Source organism: Armigeres subalbatus, unplaced genomic scaffold, assembly GCF_024139115.2.
Source record: "Armigeres subalbatus isolate Guangzhou_Male unplaced genomic scaffold, GZ_Asu_2 Contig195, whole genome shotgun sequence".
Taxonomy (NCBI): Eukaryota; Metazoa; Arthropoda; class Insecta; order Diptera; family Culicidae; genus Armigeres; species Armigeres subalbatus.
This window is the reverse complement of record NW_026942781.1, coordinates 75,129-95,518: the sequence shown is the minus strand read 5'-3', so window position 1 is coordinate 95,518 and position 20,390 is coordinate 75,129. Positions and strand designations below refer to the sequence as shown.

The 20,390-nt window shown below is 37.6% G+C and overlaps 1 protein-coding gene across 1 annotated transcript in view; it reads right to left on the bottom strand.

Moving 5' to 3' along the window:
• Positions 1-6,097: 6,097 nt before the first annotated feature.
• The window catches only part of LOC134203546 (twitchin-like), a 57,799-nt gene continuing 43,506 nt past the window's right edge, over positions 6,098-20,390 (bottom strand). Inside the window, exon 5 of the mRNA XM_062678397.1 lies at positions 6,098-6,168. Within this exon, the coding sequence (XP_062534381.1) occupies positions 6,098-6,168 (71 nt within the window). The remainder of the gene's footprint in view (positions 6,169-20,390) is intronic.

Sequence of the window (20,390 nt, the reverse complement as noted above, 5' to 3'; positions counted from 1 at the left end):
AACTGGTGTATCATTTATCTACCATCATGCCATAAAAGCGTGTTCGTTTTAATATTGGTAGGTGGTATGGCCGATAATCGAAATTAAAGCATCACAACGCAAAAAAATTCAACAACAATTTCGTTTCCCATTTTTTTAATAATCTGCAATTTCATATCCTATCACATAAATCAGCCATTAAACAGACAAAATTGAATGTACAACTCTTTGACATCACAGCCTGAATGGCACTCATGGATAAAGAAACATTCAACGATTTACGTAGAATCCAAACTCATAACATTGTAATTTTTCTATTAAAAATCATTTCAAACTCTCGAAATACGTTCTGTTTAGTCAAAGTAAATTGTTGAAACCAGAAGAGCAGGTACAGGCACTTCAGATTAATTACTGTATGGACTAAAACATTGTTTTGCTCAATTTCTGTGCTATTCGATATCAGGACATTTAGATTAATAACCGAACGCTTATTAACTGATTCAGACTCTGCTAACCGTTGCTGCATGGTGTTAGATTGATTAACATTCTACCAAGGAAATCTACTGTCGAACTGTCGATTTTTGCTATTTAAAAATCTGTTGAAACATATAGAAGATATGGTACAACTGTAAAACAACGTTGCTGAGGATGGTCATTTAGTTTTCATTTAGCGGTAGTTGCAATGGTTTTTTTATCTTCCTCAGAGTTATGACTTTTCAAAGCGCTAAATCATCTCAAACAGTCGATTTGAAGCAAACCTCAATTTCAACCAAATGAGCTGATTTTTTCGAATCATCTTAGCGTAAGAATGAATCGCCTGCTTTGAGCGTGCTTAGCGGCACTAGAGTTAACTTTGAAATCAGTATGGCGAAAAGCACCTAAGGTTTAATATCTCGAAAATAAGCAACTTAATCGAAAAAATATTTGGTGCGTAGTAGCAGACACCCCAGCATGCTGGTACCGTGTTTTCATGAAAAGTTCCTAATTTTGAGAAAACCGCGTTAGATGTCTTTCGCCATACAAATTTCTGGCAGGTTAACTCATGCTGTATTTTGCGCATATACAATAGCGCCTGGAAGTGACAGCAGCGGGTAGAAAATCAGCCACTGCCTATAATTCATTGTAAAACCAGTTGACTAATCGATTTCGAGATATTTTTTGGAATTTGAACGTACACGCTGTAAACATGGATTATCATCGAAGTTTCATGTTAATTAAAAGAGAATTGAAAATAAGGTACGGTGTTACAAAATATTTCATCGACGATTTTTTTAAAGAAGCTATGTGCTTGAAAACGCGAGGTGGAACAAATTAGATTCCGAAAGTTCACCCTTAAGAACTTCTTTTTATTCTACGCTTGCTGCGACGCAGCAAAACCAAAACGACCTAATAGTTATTCATTGCTTCTTTGTTGGAATTGGTTCCTCTGAAAACGCAAGCTAAAATTTATTAGGGTTCTGGACAGTTTCATATTGAGCTCTTCTAAAGTATTTTTCAGGGTATTTTTTTGATTTTTAAAAGTTATTCATATTTCTTTCTGCAAATTTCATCTATTTCTGGCGTTTATTTAGTTCTTTGTTGAATATTGTACTCAATCTTTCTTTTGACACTAGCACTGAATGGGCAGTCTATTGTCAATCTGCCAATCTGCCATAATATTCATTACATTTTTCTCTTGGAACACATGATACAGTGTCTCATCCCGAGCAGGAGAAGCTACCTAAATAATACCTCATTCTGTCTTATGATACCATACTCTGTTATGATCAAGCCTTGCATAAGAGGTGAAATACCAAAAATAACCAAAATTATATGCACAATACTTCAGGCAAACTGCAAAAGCTTCCTGATCGTACCCTTTTTTAATTCACACGCTTCATGTCCGTAATAGGCTATCGGATGAACGCTAAGATTTTATGCCGAGCGAATTTTGTTTCAATCTGCATGTTACAAAAGCTAAGCAACCGCTACATGCACTAACTGTGCCTTTATTTGGGTGATTTCATATATGTGTAGGGTGGTCTCATCATTCGCTGTTTTGTCAGTAGCAATGTGTCTTTTTACTTCACGGAAACATCCATGTAACAAAATAATGTTATAGTATTCTTAAAATAGCGATTTACTTTTGGATTTCGATGTATTTCGTATTATGGTAGAATGAAGGGGTTATGCCTATTTTTCACCGTCACCATCTACATTTGGACAAAGTCTCACTATTACGCCGCGATCGTTTCAATGCGCAGACCCAGAAGCATATGCGTTAGCTCTGTCAAGACTAAGAACTGTGTTTGCGTGTAGAAACGAATAAGCTTAGTTTTGTTTGTGCTCGATGTACAAGGTTTGTGCTCATGTGGTCTAAGGTTTTGAAAAAATGTCTTTGAAATGCTTAAAAGTAACAATGATGGTTTTTTAGAGAAGTATTTCTGCTGCGAACAGGTGCCTCTCAATTGCGTAACCAGTTTTAAGTCCAAGCTAGGTTTCGTTACATACAAAGTAACGAAATTCGCTCTTTAAAATTTTATTTTTCTGGTGTTCAGTTATGGACATGAAATGTAAAAGACACTGTTATGAATCTTACGGCGTACTTCGGTGGGCAGGTCATCAGAAATCAGAAGAAAAATGGTAAAACAACATACAACCAAACTAGATAAAAGTCAGACACAGATGATAATTTCCGAAAACAAAATTGATGAAAATGAAAAAAATACCTAAAAAATAGATTAAACGCTTAAATTTTGGGATAACATATTTTCAAATAAGTTTCAAAATAAGAAAGATTCTCTTAACTTTCAAAAAAGACTAGAAACATTTTTGTCATGAATGAATTTGAATAGCGCAATTAACAGAACAACATGAAAGCTATTGATTGCAGTATTTCAAATTAAATGTAAACATTGCCATCCTTTGATAAGTGAGACTTCAAATAAATATATTTTGAGTTTTGATGGTTCTTCTATGATTCGTCCATTGTTGAGATCAGGGTTCAGTTTCACTCACTCGCGACACTGATCACTCCACATGCATTTTATCCGGATAAGTTACAGTGCGATAAACTCCGGCACAAGCGATGGTGCGAAAAATTTTCCCTCTTCCCATGTTGCTTACTGTTCTCCAAACTGATTGCATACGGACGATGCGCCACCATAAAGTAGGTTTAATAGCAGTTTTTCTAGTTGCTTTTAATCGGTTCGTGGGGTGGTGTGGCTATGTGGGCGCTCTACATTTTGAAATTGTTTTGGGTTCGAATCCTGGTTACATTTTGTGGGTATCTTTTAAAACTATCTGGAGAGTGTAGGTGGAGAATTTGAATGCCAAAGTAAATTATCCGGCAAGCCGGCGCTCGCGAGTTTATGCGTCATTCTGAGTATCCGGATCTATTGTGAGAACACTTGCTCAAAAGGAGAATATGGAAAAATTGCACTCCGCTGTTGGATCAATCCTCGGTTTTATTCATATGAGCAGAATTCCAAGCCTGGTTGAGATGATGAAAGATGTTTGTCCTATATTGAAGAAGAAATAATAAAAAGGTTTTCAAAATATGGTAGATGAAATATTTTATATATTTTTTGATACCCTTGCCTAACTTTTCGTGAAAAAGAAATCAGAATTTGTAAAACCGACAATAATCAATAGACATAGCCGCTGTCATCATTAGAACGCAGATACTGAAAAAAATTATAGCCAGGACTCCTGGCTACGATCTGGCGATAAGGGCTAAACAAAGGATGTCAATGCCGAGTACTAATGTTCAATTTTGGCATGTCAATTGAATTCAACTGGGTTGATCAATACCAACTTATGAAGGAATTTCATTACGAATTTCTGGAGAAATGTCTGCATGTTTCTATGTCTTTCCACAAAAATATCAGTAGGTGGTACTTCATTTGCGTAGTCATTTCCACGAATTCTCGGAGTATCTTTGATGGAATGTTTCCGGAATATCTTCACATAGATTTCAATAGCATTTCTGCTGCTTTTGTTAATAACACACAGCACTTCTAACAAGAATGACCTGAGAGTCCTTCCTTGAACAAAAGGCAGTAACAAACAAAAGAAACCACAGTGGCTCACGGTTGAGTTTTCCGAACAAATACCGAAGCATTTCTGAATAAATTTCTTCAAATTGCTGGATCCTTTCGCACTTTCCAGAAAAAAAATCCTGATTAATTTTTTACATTGGAAGCTGGAAAAATTCCACCAGGATTTTTTAACGGCATTTCCTCTACATCTGAGCGAATTTATTGGTAGAATTTTCGAGAAATTTATCAAATATCTTAAGAGTCCACGAAGTTTTTCGATGGAAAATTTTCAGTAGGATACATCACAAAATTTAGAAAAATCTAAAGGAATCTTTGGATAAATGTGCCGAATTTCTTTTTTCAACGACAGGTGCAATACAGGAAACATTTCCCAGAGGAGAGCAGGACATTCGGAAGAAATTATTTCTCATAACGAACTGTTGGCTAATTACGAACAACTTGAGAGATTGGGTCATTTGGCACAATGAACGTTACAATTTTTTGCCTGAACCCATTTAAATTTCCAAAGGCGCTACAATGAAGCATACTATTGAAAAATAATATATAAGCTAACTAAGTAAAACTTGTTATTATCGTTATCATTCTTCGTTTTTATCTGCAGAAAAAGTATAGTTATGAGTCCTTACCTAGTACTAGCTGCCATCGATCGCATATTGTAACATTGCATTTTAGTGAATTTTGTAAAAGTTCAGTCAATCCTCTCCACACCAACTCAATCCTTTCCAGCTTACCACGCAAGCAAGATAGTGCTTATTTCACTATTGTGGGGATTAGATGCAATAATTGAGCGCCTGATCGATTCAAGCCTTTGCCAAAAATGAACAGAAATTGTATTACAAATATCATCATAACTTCAATCATGAGATCACAGCTAAATTAGCATTTATAAGAGAGTATTTCTTTTAAAAATAATGCATCTGGGAATAAAGTAATTGTAAATGATGACTCCATATTTGAAACTAGCAAATAAGAAATGGTAAAAACATGTTTTTTGTTTAAAAAGCAATGCTTTCCCGGATAAAGCTAATGCCTAGATGCGATTTCTTTTCACAATGTTTTTAGACTTTCAGAAACATCTACCTAATTTATATTATCAGAACATGTTCTTTTATGATCACTTTTAGAAAAGAATTGCCATTTATTTTTCTACTGAAATGTCATGTTTCACTGTTCAAATGTTATGGCATCGAATTAACTCATTTTTACCTCAGAAATCATTACTGCATCCACTTAAGCTATGTTCTTCAATCTATTCAGTAATGACGTGACGCCTTATATCTCGAACTACTCCCAGAACACAATCGATTCTCGAAATTGTAAAAGGTTCTCGTAAGGACATCGACTGCCGTAATCTGGCAAGTGACGTATACGCCATTTTCCAAAATGGTGTTAACAGGTAGTACTCAATCGTACTCTTTGACAGATGTTTGTTGAAGTGAAAATGATCCAGTCACTCGGTTGGAACAACGTTGATGAATGAGCATATCAATCTTGCGTTCTGATGAGTCATTATGTTAAACGATTTTGAGATTACAAGTTGACAGTTAAGTTGCTGAAATATCATATTCTCGATTATACCTAGAATCGTTTGATTATTTGATCAAGCACTGTTGCAGTGTTGGTCCGTCCAAGCTTGGCAGGATCTCTCGTATAAATATGAGCTTTGAATATTTATATCGTTCGATATATTTATACCAACGAATAAATCTTTCAAAACTACGTCGATAACTCGATATCTCATTCAATGATATCAGATATCAGAATTAATTAGAAATAACGCAGTTGATCGGAATCAGTGATCTTGATGACGTTAGTATGCGGTACTTCTATGCTCATGAATCTCGTCATGATTACGGGATGGGTGGATGTCGTGTTCGTCTTTCTTCTCTGACCACCAGTCGATCGCACGCTTTTACTCGACGATGAGTTCTTCATTCTTTCTCTAGCATCGCTCGTCGTCGATATGCGTCGACTGTCCTAACTCAGCTTCTAGGTCGGCAACCTTGGACGTTATTCTGTTTTAGCATCCACTTGACGGTCGGTTTCTTTGGTTCGATCTACATCTACCTTCATCGTTATCAGCGTCGCGTTTGTTCGGATGATCTTCGGTTTCTCCAACGACGAGCAAAGCCTCGATCGTTTTCGTTCGCTCAGGTGCAAAGTAAAATATCAGTAACGATTCCTTCCAAGCAACCATTAGCTATTCAGTTAGGCTGAATATGTTGAACTGCAGTTCACGTCAGTTGTCTACGCCTAATAGACTTCTACGCTCCGGTACCAATCACAGTCAGAGGCCGTATGAGAAAAGAAGTCAACTTTTAGTGCGAGCTCGTCAATGGCTTTAATTGCTACAGCTACTTGGGAAACGAAAAAGAACTAAAGAAAAATATTGAATTGATGAAGATGCTGTATGATTATAAGCTCGCGGACCTCGCAGTAGGTTAATCTAAAGTTGTCTACCGCAGGAGCCTTACAAGTGAAATGATGAATGACCCTCCTGGGAAAGTTTGCTATCGTAGAACATATTTTCCTCTTGGACATTTGCTTTCTGATCTACGTGAAAACAGACTACAGTTACAGCCATCCAGCAACTGGAAGCAGCTTAATCCCGGTTTCTGTGCTGGTTCGGCAAGGTCTATTACCTTTGATTAGCGTATGTGTGCATTACTTTCCCAAACGGGTTGAAAGCATAGCGTAGATGCCCATCGTTGGCGGTTGGTTGTGAAGTGGGTGTTAGCAGGGTAGGTATCGTTTGAGATCGCTTTGCGCAGATTTTGAACCGCTCGCCATCGGTAGGATTCGGTACCGTGAGGCCAGGTAATGTCGGCCACCGGTAAGGCCTCCAGGATGACACTCTCATCGAGCACATCCCTTCTGGGAAATGGTGGGCTTTGGAAAACGGGGTGGTTACCTCCGGGTTCTGAACAGTACGTGACGGAGAACAGTTAAAACTATTGGATTTTTTTTCCAGGTTTAAAAACTCGATATTCCCATAACAGATGCTGTTACCTGTTTTGAAAAGGATTGCAATTGATTGAGACTTGACTAATTGTTGATGATAGTATTATTGTACCTACAATCTAGACGGGAATAATAGACAGTGGCCATTCTAGTGGCCTTTTGGATGTAGCAAATATGTATGGCACCTTGCTTACTTAACCCGTATCGGCCTGAGTAAAAGAAAAAAACAAATTGCTGCTCGTCTTATGACAGTCCTTTAGACCTGGTTTTTATCACTTTCTGCTCGTACGGTTCCCAGAGTCCAGAATACATTTGAACTTTGCGATATGGTCCTCCTATCCGAGTTATTCTGGTGGATCATCTAGATGATGCATCAATTTGACTACACCTTCCTTTTGGCGATATGTCCAACAAAATGACGTTTATTTCGTTCTACTATTTCACCTTTTTAAGTAGATTTAAATACAAGGATAAGGTCAGAACCAAAATCATGGTGACACTGTTCTAGAAATGACCAACAGGTTTCTATGAAGTTCCTTGGGAACCGGCCCCAAAACGCCAGTTCAATGTTTTCGCTCATATCATATTCGCTCCGCTACAATATGATATCGCATCAACATTTTGCAAGACAAGTAGGATATCTGCAGATATGATTCTGGGAAATTTAGCCACTGGTCAGTTCCGAAGCCCTTGAGGAAGCCTCCGAGAGCATTCAAATCAGCAATTTTTGAAATGTCATGCTATGGCAATAATGATATCAAACTTCAGCATTGATCAAGACAAGGTGGATTATGACAACGGATTTGATTTTTTTTTTCTGCCCATCGAATTCAGAATATCTAGGAAACATGCAGATAAGTGAACGCACCAAATACGAATTTTCAACCAACTCTAACGTGAAATCTGTGCTGTTATACGCTGAAAGAAACATGGTATGTATCAGTGGAGATATCTCAATGGCTGCAGGTGCTCATCAACAGATGCCTGCGGTATAGTTGGGCCTGAAGTGGCCTCACAACTGGATCTCAAACAACGAAGCTCCATCGTCGTTGTCACCAGAGTGATAGCAGCAGCAGCCAACGGACAAAAATGTTGCAGCAACTTGATTGTACTTACTGGTCATATTGTTGCAGTAAACCATTTGAACATGTGTCTGAACAGAAATTGGGATCGAGAAGTAGGGCTGGGTCAGCCACACTCTACGTAGGGACAGAAGCGAAATCTGTAAACAAACATTAGACTGAAACCCAGCGGGATATGCAGCAAAGGAACAGACCCAGGATCATGGTGCAGAAGCTCAATAAAGAAATAAAAGCTGACTGAAATCTAACCTGGTCACAGGTTTAAGCGATACTGACATCGCTCAGGATGGAAATCTCTCAAGTCGGCCTTTTACCACTGAAGGTGTCTGACCTATAAGTATATAAGTAAGATATGATTCTTGGGACATGACTAAGAATTAGTTCGAGGCCCTGAGTGTATCTTCCGGAGGCTATGGCAACACGGCAATATGATCGAACTTCAGCATTTTGCGACAAAGTAGGACTATATGACATCGTGACGTGCTTCTGGAATATTGGCCATCCTTAGGTCGGTAGCAGGCGCTTGAGATTACAGGCTTAACAAAAAATAATCCATTTTCAAATACCATAAATTGACCAATAAGAATTATCAAACTTCAGCATTTTTCAAAAACAAGTTAAATTGTGACATCTAAATATATTTCTGGGAATATTAGCCACACTAAGAGAGTCCAAAATGGGTATCAAACTGATCTCATTGTGATATTTTGAAATTGGCCGATTTTGATGCTTCAGAAGCGTCCAACCAGAATTGTGAATTCAGGGATCTACGAGCATAACAGTGATGAGACCAGGCTAATGCGACATAAATGACGAAATGGCAGCAATTTGATTTTTCTCCTTCACTCAAGGCGATACGGTCAGAAGTATTATGGCATCACGAAGCATTTTCGACTTGGATTGATGTCAGCACCTCAATTTAGGTCGTATTCAATGATTTCATTAACCAAATAATTCAATTGGTGTAGCAAACCTTTTTGTTCTGAAACTATCATTGTTGGTATCAAATAGAGTAAGAATGAATTTTGAACCACCAGTTCCAGGACTTATACTTTGACCACTCAGTGCAAATGCTATAATCCAACATTTAAAAGCATTCTAATTACAACTTTTTAATATATTTGACTAATGCATGTAATTTACCAAACAAACCAAACTTATTATTGGCGTTTCGTTTAACTAGAATATTTGTCCATCTAGTACGTTGTCCATGTGAAATGCAACGATTGTAGGGAATCCGTTTTACCCCAGCGAATGATTTTCCAACTTTGGCATCCCACAAACATTCTGACATTTCATATATTTTACCCCACGAAGGAAATGGCTTTGCTACTCGAAAAATGTTCGAAGAAGCAAATCCATCCTCTTTAACCTTTCAGGCCACAGGAATCATACGACCCCAACAGAAAAATGGATGTATAAATCGCAAGATGGATAAAAGTGAACACTATCTTCAGCAAAAATTGGCAGAAATTAACCTACCTATCAAGCAAATATGGCATGGATGATCAAGCCACAACGACAACCTAGAACGTCATGAACACGGTGAAGTTACGAATGAGAAAATATTAGAGTGTATTGGCAGGATTGTACTGTTTCAAAATAAGATTTTTTATTCAAACTTATCCGTAGAGTTACTGTGATGCACAATTAACTATTTTTTACTTTCTTCCGATCCTAGGCCATCCAAACTATCCTTGAGCTCAGGACCTGAAATCTACAGCTGAAATTAAGATTTAAAGCTTTTTTTTCGTTGCTTTTTTTTTGAGTTTTTAGCTTTATTTGAGTATTCAACCGTGTTCATTATATCCTATAGAAGGTGACAATACCGCAAGTTGTTCTGGGATATTCTGGGTCCAAACTATTCTCGAACTAACTCCAAAAGTAAGTAAAAAGCTTCGATATACACTTATCGTATCCATTACAACTCCTGCGAGATCAACAGATATCAGTAAGATCGTTTGAGAGATACTGCGTCATCTAAACTGTCCTTGAGTTGGAACTTGAGATCAACAGCTGTAAGAAAATCGTTTTCAGCACTCAATGTTTCAACATGCATTCAATTACAACCATTACACCTTCTGGGAGGCCTACGGACACCGTTAGATATTTTGAGATATTCTGAGTCATCCAACTATCCTTGATATCGAGACATGAAATCTACAGCTCGAAGGTAGTCTTGTGTCACAAGGTTCTAAATATTTAAATCATGTCAGTACAGCTCCTTGATGGTCAATATATACCGTTAGCTAGTTTTATATTTTCTGCACCTGAGCATCATCGACTTCAGATCTACTGCAACTACTGCAAAAATGTTTCTCAATGTTTCGAAATATAAGTCAAACTTCATCATCATCTGCTGCGAAACTGTTGAAAACAAGATTCTTCTCGTCACTAGTGGCTATTGTCCCCACCCATGCAATCAGCGCAATTTAATGAAAGAAGGGGTTTTCTGCTTCCATCAGTGGTGTTGGATTGCGTGGTGCTCAGATTATCGCACGTGACATTGAACCAACAGATGTTTGCTTGGGACTAGCACATCTTCAATGTAAAGTACTGATCTCATTTGTTAGGTCATACGGCCCTGCACGTCGTAAAGTCAATATAAGGAGGAGGAAATGATGTACATCCCTGACTGCAAGCCGAATATACCTCTGCACTTACGAGTTCATGCGGAATTTGTGAGATTTACTAGTTAGGTTGGAGAGGCAGAGGTCCGTCTTGGTTAACGAGCTGCCAATGTGATAGGGGAGAAGGTAACTGAAGAATTTCTTGGATGTGAGGAACAGAGCTCTATAGTTCATTTAATTCTAGCAGATTACTGTTAGAATACTCCAGTTGAAGGTATAGGAATAGTAATGGAGTATGGAAGCCATTTCAGTTCTAGCGATTGCTAGAACATGAAAAATAAAGAAAGATACAAAGTAGGAGAATGGAACGGACCTGGGATTGAACCGACCTCCTGCGTATGAGGCAGAAGCGGTAGCCATATGACTACCAAGCCCGCTAAATACATGTCAAGCTGAAGCGCCAAAAAAGCTAAAGTAGTGGCTGTAGATCGCAAGGTTCTAAACTCAAGGATGGTTTGGATAACGTGACGGTTTCGATGACCCAGGATATCCTCACCATCTGACCATGTCTCCTGATCTTATGAATACGTTATGGATATTAGAGTGGGCGCAGTTGGATGGAAAAACGCAAACTCATCCAATCAAGTTAGATCAAAGTTTTTCTGGGCCGTTTGGACATTCAACTATACAAACTATGGGCTCGATTGGTTGCGTCCTCGCTTTCGCATCGCGTTTTAAATTTATATGGAGTTAGTATGGGAAATCGTCTTTTACATTTTGCTCTTAGTTACTTCAATTTATCCTCAATCACGTGACTCAATACGTGAGCATATAGTCTGAAAGATGCCGAAAAGCTTTGCCGGAGAAGGTACTTAGCTGGAAGGCTTACAAAAATGTTATTACGAAATGTTCAAACCATATACGCAAAAATCAATGTTTCTGCCAGCACTACCGGACAACCATCACTAACAGATGGGCAAACTGAATCTTCCTTTTTTTCGGTTTTTACTTTGTGAATTGATTCCGAATAACTCCATCATCACTAGTATAACCTTATAAGATCAATAATTTTGAAATAACACTCAGTTGAATTATTGCTCCACGTAGTTCGGCAGTGCTGGCAGAATAAACGATTTTTTGGACATGGTTTGAATAATCAATCTTCAAGCTTTTTCATGGACTTCCAGCATCCTTCTCCAGCAAACTTTCGGCATATTTTGGGTTATACTTTAACGCAATGTGCCACTTGATTTACGATGAACTGGAATCTTTAGAAATAAAAAGTAAAAATACGTTTTCCATACTAATTCCATAAAACTTCAAACGCGAAGCGGAAAGGCCCAATCGAATACACATTGTTTGAGACTCAGAATGGTTTCGAAAAACCATTGATTTTCCCACTCTAATGGATATACTTGAATACATGTTCAAGCTTGGGTGACGAAAAGCTCGCATGGCAACTTGTAGATTGCAAGTATTGGACTCAAGGACAGTTCGATGATTTAGTACATCCAGAAAAATATGTTTCAAATTGTTTGTCATTTCTACATTATTAATCAAGATGGAATAGAACACATCAAATTTACTGGTAATACAGCTTAGACAAATTTGGCCTGAAAGGGTTAACATACAGTGTATGGACAAATATTTCGCTGGTCTCTGAAAATGAACATCCACAAGACGCAACATTGATACATGGACTAGTGCTACAAATATAAATGCGTTCAAGCCTTTCCAGTCTTAGCATACCAATAGTTTACTAATATTTCTGGAAATGAAGGATGTGGCATCCAACGCAAGTGAATAGGGCATTTGATCAAATAGGTCATTTGGGAATATGCCATTTGGTCGAACAGGTCGATCAGGTCGTACTGTAACTTCGCATTTCTCATATTTAATAATGAGAAGTAAAACAGAGATTTGAAAGTGAGAATTTAAGTAAGATATCCCACATTTCACTCATCATGTCTCGTTTCACACTGCGAGAAATGAGAAGAGAGAAATGATGAGTGAGAGTGAATGCCACTTCTCACTATGCACTATTCAATTTCGGAAGTGAGAAGTGAAAAATGAGTATGAAACGTCTCACTTATCATTTCCTCATATCTTACTTCTCATTTCTCACTTCTCATTTTGAACACCTCATTTTGAGCTTCTCATATTTGCATGAAGCAGTGAGAAATGAAAATCAATGAGCATCTCATATCTCCTTCGCTTCTCACTTTTCACTGAAAGAATTTAAGTAGAAATAAGTAGTGAAAACAGACTTCTCATTTCCCATTAATCATTTCCACTTCTCACTTCCCTTCTCACTTTCATAGTGACAAGTGAGAAAGAGGAGTAAAGATTCTCACTTCTCACTCCTTTTTCTTCTCATTTCTTTTCTCGCGGTAAGATGTGAGAAATAATATAGTGAAAGTAAGCTCGAACGACTTATTCGACTGAATGATATATTATTAAACCCTTTCAGCCCGACTTTCTCTACGGCGTTTAACGTACGAATATGTTTTTTTTCTAGTTGTTCTAGTTTTAACTAGTATATATATCACTAAATAAGTGTGAAAATTTTATCGGATGTCCTAGGCTGCCAACCGTTCTGAAGTATATAACCCTTGAATGTATTGAGAAATACATCTAGAAACAAAATGTCTGAAGCTGAAGTATATGTCCAAAAATGTCTTTAAGATCAAAAGACATAGATTATCGAGTTTTAATAAACATCCCAGCAGTTCCATCGAGCTGGTAGGATTTCACTAATTTCTTTTACAAGCTTTGAACCCTCTGGAAACAAATGATGCCATATTAATATGCATATTTCTCGAATACTCTGATAGTTCTTTCGAAAAAATTTCAAGAACTTCTGTTTCACATCACGATATCGATTGTATGACGTCTCAAGTTCGACTTTGTTACCTAACTTTTATGGTTTATTGCAGACCTTTTGCTCGCTACAATATCCTGAGTCGTATTGTTTGCTGTTATCATGCAAGTCCGTTCTACGCCTCAAGAAAAAATTCACCGCCACATTCGAATGGACATTGCTTGACACAAACAACTCCTTAGTTATTATAGATGTCTTGTAGATGTCTTGATCTTAGCTCAAGATCATTTGGAGATCTGGACAACTTATTTTCATGGAAATTAGAATCATGTACTCTTCGAACTGGATTGGGTTCATACTAACGATGAGGACATTGAAAAGTCATTATTGATCTGGCAGATACTATGAAATTAACTCGATAATGTTTTGGAGTATCATGAACACCTTGTTTTAATTGCAATAGGGTTTACATTATATGTATATGTAACAGTTATTCTCTCAAGCTTGGTATTGCTTGTAGAAAAACTATAATCGGGTAATAGTTGTACCAATTTTCATTATGTGATTTTTGGAACAGTTCTTTACTATTTTGAGAATTCCGTGCTCAATTTCGGTGGTTCTCCATTTGTTGTTTTACACAGCTGTTTGACAAAACTATGATCGGAAAATGGTCAAGAATGGAGTTATAATAACTTCTACGTGATGTTATAAATAATCCAGGTTAACGCGTAATGGCAAGGTTGCTGCAGGTTGATCTCTGACTTGACATTTCTGGAGGTCACTGCACCACGCTGAGCATCCTGAACAATGTGCTTAAAGAAGGTGCTGATGAAGTGAATTCAAGCCTCTTATACCACATTGATCAAAATGTCGGAACAGTTGGCAGCTGACCTCAGAAATAAATCAAAACAACCCGCAGGCAATCGAAGACCATTACCACTACAACTTAATAACATAAAGTTAAGTTTCACAGTTTGAGACGATAGTTGCTCTAAAATCTGAACCAATTTTATAACTGCCTTTGTAAGAAAACTATTGAACTCAGCCACACAGCATGATAAAAAAAACTGTTACAATTATCTCATGCTGGGGATTGCTTGTGAGAAAAACTATAGAAAGCGTAAATGGTTGTATCATTGTTCATTTATGTGATTTTTGACACAGTTCTTCACTATTCTGAGCAGGAGTTGAATTCAAAGCTATTGTAAAAATCCCTCCTTCCTATAAGCACACATTTTCCACATTGGCTTCTGCAGCTGATATGACCAGTTCGTCGCAATCAAGTTGCTGTATCCATTTTTGTCTGACTGCTGATCAGGTTATCAACTCTGTGCACCCATAATATGCAATCATGAAGTCATTCATGATATGCTGAGAATCCATTGGCCGAAGGCCACTAGGCCGAAAGTTGTTTGGCCAATATACCAATATCCGAAAGGTCATTTGTGAAAGGATCATTTGAAACATGAAGAATGAGGAGTAGAAGTGGACGTCTCACTGCTCCTTTCATTTCTCTTCTCACTGTAAAAGTGAGAAGTATAATGATAGAGACGTATCACTTCTCACTTCCTCTACTCACTTTTCACAGTGAGAGTAACAAATTATGAGTGAGAAGTGAGACATCTCAATTGTCATTCACTTCGCGCATTTCGCTTTTTACAAAGAGAGTAAAATGAGAGAGAAGTGAGACGTCACTTCACTCCTAACTCTCACTTCTCACTGTAGGGAAGTGGTGAGAACTCTCACTTGTCACTCACTTCCTTCTCACTTTTACGGGAAGTAAAAATGAGAGAGAAGTGAGACGCCTTACTCTCACTCCTAATTTTTAACTTCTCACTGTGGGAGAGTGAGGAGAACTCTCACTTTTCACTTCTCCTGTGAAAGTGAGTGGTGAATATGGTAGTAGAAATGAGAATAATGAGACGTCTCACTTCTTTCCTCCTTTCTCACGTTTCAAATGGCATGTTCGATCAAATGTCCTATTCAGACAATTTCCCTTTCAGCCAAATGACCTTTTCTGCTAAAAGAAACTTTCAACAAAATTACCCTTTGGCCAAATGATTTTCGGCCAGATGGGTTTCAACTACCATGACGTATGACCTTCCTCGCATACCGTGCTCAATTACGGGCGATTTTGACGATACATTAGAAGTTGTTTGTTGCATACTGCTGTTTGACAAAAATATGATCGGAGAATGTTCAAAATGAAGCGTTGTATAACTTCTCGCTGGGCGGTCTAGTTCTTTTTTTCGATCCAGTTTTTTGCACTTGTAATGATTCGAAGAGGCTTGACTCTCTTTTATCATTGTTTGTTACCTATAGAGGCGATCTGTCAAACCCTGATCCCGAGATAGAATTTAAAAAATTAGTTTGGATTATAACAGGGAACGTTCGGCACTTATCTCATACTCCTTTTTCCATCTCATCGAAAACAAGCAAAGGAAAGGAATTCGGTTGTTTCTTACTTTTGTAATTTTTTTTACCAGTGAGCAAGCGTGTTAGCAAAAAGCGACGAGATTAGTACTGTATTTCTTTGTTTGTGATGAGATTAATATTTGTACAGTAAGATGGAAAACGGAACAGTTCCCTAATTGTTAATTTTAATTTTATAACTATAACCATATTATCGATTTGTCAATTGAGGTGCACATAACAGAATTTAGTAACCTTTTCGTATGGTGAAGTAAAAAATGTTCATTCAAAACTTTGCTAGCTGGACTATCGAAATTTATAATAAGCGCCATATCCTTCCTACTTTCGACTGATTATGCCACTAGCAGTTCATCATATACGCAGTTACTTCACCAAGTTTAAGCGTCGATGAGCATGTGGTCTACCTATCCCTCCTGCGACGTCCATGGTTTGAATCGTCTGCCGCACTTATTACAAATTTATCTTTCATAAGGCAACCTTTTTAATTTCATACCCTTGCCAAATTTCCATAAGGCGAAATTTTATGTCCCTATGTCTTACTTTTTCCATTTAAGTCTCTTCACTTTATGACACTTCTAAAGAGATAAAACAAATGTTGTAAAGTTAAGTAAAGTTGGGCAAAGATGATCCGCCTAAACTGATTCAGATGATGTTGATGTTATTATGTTGGCAGTTTTCATTGTTGTTCAACCCTTAAAAGCTTTTAATTTCGATATCAAGTTACCCACCATGAAAATAAATAAGTTGCTTGATGATACTTTACTGGGGGTGTATTAATAATTTTGAGTTGTTTCTAAAACAAATCTAATACATTTTAGGCCTTTGTTTTTAATGTAACAATCTAAGTGATAACTCTTCCCACAAGCATCCGAACAAACATTGGAGGTGGATAGGCGCTTATATCATGACCAAAATTAGTCTTCTTCGACTAAAAACTGCTTATTCAGCTAAAATGGGCTTCGTGGCGTGGTTAGCGACATCATTCGTCTAGTGCATGTGCTGTAGTGTGGGTTCGATTCCACAGTTCTCCACTGGTCCACTGGAATTGTGTGATTGTCCTGTCCGTTGTCTCATGCTAGATGTTTAGGTGTTCGTCTTTGCGACCTCGGTCAAGACGGTGATTCTGTTTTTTCAACAACAAAACTATTTGTTGGAATTTTTACTTTGTTCAATGAGTAGACGTCTGACAGTTCAATAGGCAGATTTGACCTCCACTTTGCAATTCTATATACACTCTGGTACAAGGTATAAATGTCTCTCCGCTTTGTTATTGAGCGCAAAACATGAAGAAAAATCTTCCACAACCATTAATAAATGTTACTTAGGATCTTTTGAAATATTAAACGAGAATTTATGTCTTTACAGTGGAGCAACAGAGAAGAGAGATGGTGGCCTTGTTTTACTCAAACTCTGATAGATAGCAATGTGTTTCCATAGGAAGGGGAAATTTACTTCGACCACGCGAATAGCAAACAAAAGATGGTTGTCAGAATGACAGCATCTGTTATCTGTCAAATGATACGTAAGGGTGTCCACACAAACCTCTTCGCCCACTATCTAGAACCATGTTATTATACTACTGAATAGCCTCCTTTAAGTATCCTTAGCAAACTTTTCCAAAGCTTCGGAAAGATAGAATTTTACGGATTCTGACGAAAAGTAAGGCCCAATACTCGGGTGATACTCCTTCTAAACGGTCGCCTACGTAAGCGGATGAAAACCCATTAATTGAAGGTGGGTTGATACCAAACAAAGCTTTGAAAGTATTGGTACATAGTACAAACTGTCATATACTGTAGTATATTGTAGTCATGTTATGAAAAACCAGAATATTAGTATGGTGCAAAAAACGACCCAGCTCCACCACGCTCACTTGATTCCGTCCCATGCTCCGACTGTCCTCCAAAAGCCGATTTGAACAAAAACTGATTGAGAACAAGCCGGTTCAAGTTTGTATGAAACTATATGGGAAACTAAACCTTTCATTACACTACAGTGCCTCCCCTCAAACGCTGGCGAAAAGAGCCCACATAGCTGAAAGCAACATTCCAGAGACTTCACTGAACGCACCTTAGGAAAGATCCGTTGAAATAGAATTTTATCTCCGCTCCCCCATGTCACTTTTTTGTATGAAGTATCTTCCGTGTTGATAGATATCACAGAAAAATTCTGGATATTTTGTTGTTTGTAATTTGACAGAAAATATATGGGCTAACTGTCAAATTTGCCTTTTCCGTTTCTGTACCGCCGACATTGTATTTGGGCTTTATTAGCATGCTAAAGATTTGCAACCTCGATTAAAATCGACTCCCAACTATTGGAACGCTCATTCAATATGCATTGTCTAGAGGTTAAAGCTCTTGAATTTCACCCAGTCATATGGTCTTCCCTCGCCAGCGCCCAATCACGGAGTGCCATAATCAGAATAATGTAAAATTCAACCTCGTCATATCAACTGCCATACAAACCTGAAACAACCTGTACGTAAGCCCCTATTCAAGCCGACGAAACCAGCGAACGACCAAAAATATGAAACATAATCGACAGGCGTCGCGGACAAAATCAGTTTTGAACCACTCTGTTTATTGTGTTGCTGCTATCGGTACCGGTGTTTTCGCTCCGCGATCAGTTTTAATAGTTTTCTTCGGGAAGTAGGTTTATTAAGTTTTCGCTTCAAACAAGTGACTTTTTCCAAAAGTGAAGTTTAATTTGCATTCCATCAACATTTCGGGCTGCTCATGTGCGGAGAAGTGTGCTATGCTGTTTTCGAGCCGAAATACAGTACTCTTTGAAGAAACATGTTAATCATCACGGAAGATAAATATACTGTGAACAGGTTTAATCTGAATATTAAACTTTTTTTCGATGCTGTTCGATGAATTCGAATGTTGGTGGGAGATGAGTGCGGAGGTGTGGGATTGACCCGTGGAAGGTCCGGTGACATATTGGCTGCTTCGTGGTACTCTTCCAACTATGCCTTAAACGAAAGGCGTTTCCAACCCGAGCAAAGTTTGAAATCAATTGAAATCAAAATTTGCTGTTATGATGTCATATTTGATTACTTCAGTTGATCTCGTTTTGTATGGATTAACGATTAACAGGCAGAAATGAGAGCATATTTTGACACTGTGAAATCATACTGAAAACAAATCTTGCTATCAATGAAATCAACATGATTACTAAATTTGTTATCATGAGATTTTTAATTTGATAACAAATGAGTATTCAATTAGATTTTTATGAGCATTCATAACAACAACAGCATATTTTGTTTCAGATTTCTTTTAATCTTCGTTAAACACACTTGAGATAATCGACAGCATAATTTGATGTAAAGCTATGATATTATGATAACTGATGAATGTATATTGAAAACATGTTGCGATATCAATTTGTATTAACTAACAATTGACATCAAATTTTGTTTTCAATATAATCTCAACGGAGCTTAATATTAATTTGCTCTCATTTTGTTAACCGACTTTGCCTGGGAATATATCAAATTAAATGTCCTACTATCATTATACCGAAGAATAGTAGTCATAAACACATATGAAATCAAAAAGATTTACTGTCTATTACGTTAATGCTAGCAACCCTATAACCAAGACGGAGTGAAAACTGTTGAAACGCATGAATATGCAAAATCGTGAAAATAATACTGGCATCCTGAACTTTTGCTTGCTTTTTATGCGTCGAATTGAATCAGCCTTTGACAGTTCGATTGGATAAAATATAGCATCTTCGATCTCTTATTGTAGTATTTCTAGTTAATGCGATTAAAAATATCTGAAAGCTCAACCATTTGCAATCCTTAACCTAAAATTCATACTATTAACCCCTATCAGGTTGTTCCTGTTTTAAAATAAAATCGACAAAACACTTACAATCTTCGCACTGGAGTCGAAGTTCAGATTAATGATGGCGGACGAGTCGCCGTGTTTGTTCTTCGCCGAGACTTGTACACGCCCGGTCCAACTGTTTCACGTCCCGGATCGTAAACCGTATCAGATAGCAATGGTTTTGGTTTCCTCGGTTTCGCTACTAAACCTGCCACCCATCTGAATTTCGTTCTTTTCATGGAACCTGGATATTGTGGATAACGAGGACGTTTTGAATCGACCGAAAAGTGTTTATTAGCGATTTGTCGCACTAATCGGGAAATTTGGTTTTGGGAGTATTCAAACTGTTTTCAAAGAACACTTCAAAAGGTTAATTGATATTGATCTTAATTTTGAAGTGGTCTATTCTATTCAAAAGTCTAGTTCCCAATTCGCCCCAGATTTATCAACTCGATTTCGTCTTGAATGAATTAAAAAAGTGAACAAAAAATAAAAGGAATTAAACTGAGAGGTAACTTGCCATGTGTATGTTGGTTCTGGATCACCGATACATCTACACTCAAAACAATATTCTTTCCGTCGTCCGATTGTGTGACAGGTCGTTCTGTAGCGAGCTTGAACCCGTCTGCTGGCACTGGGACTTCCTCACCTAGATCGCGGGA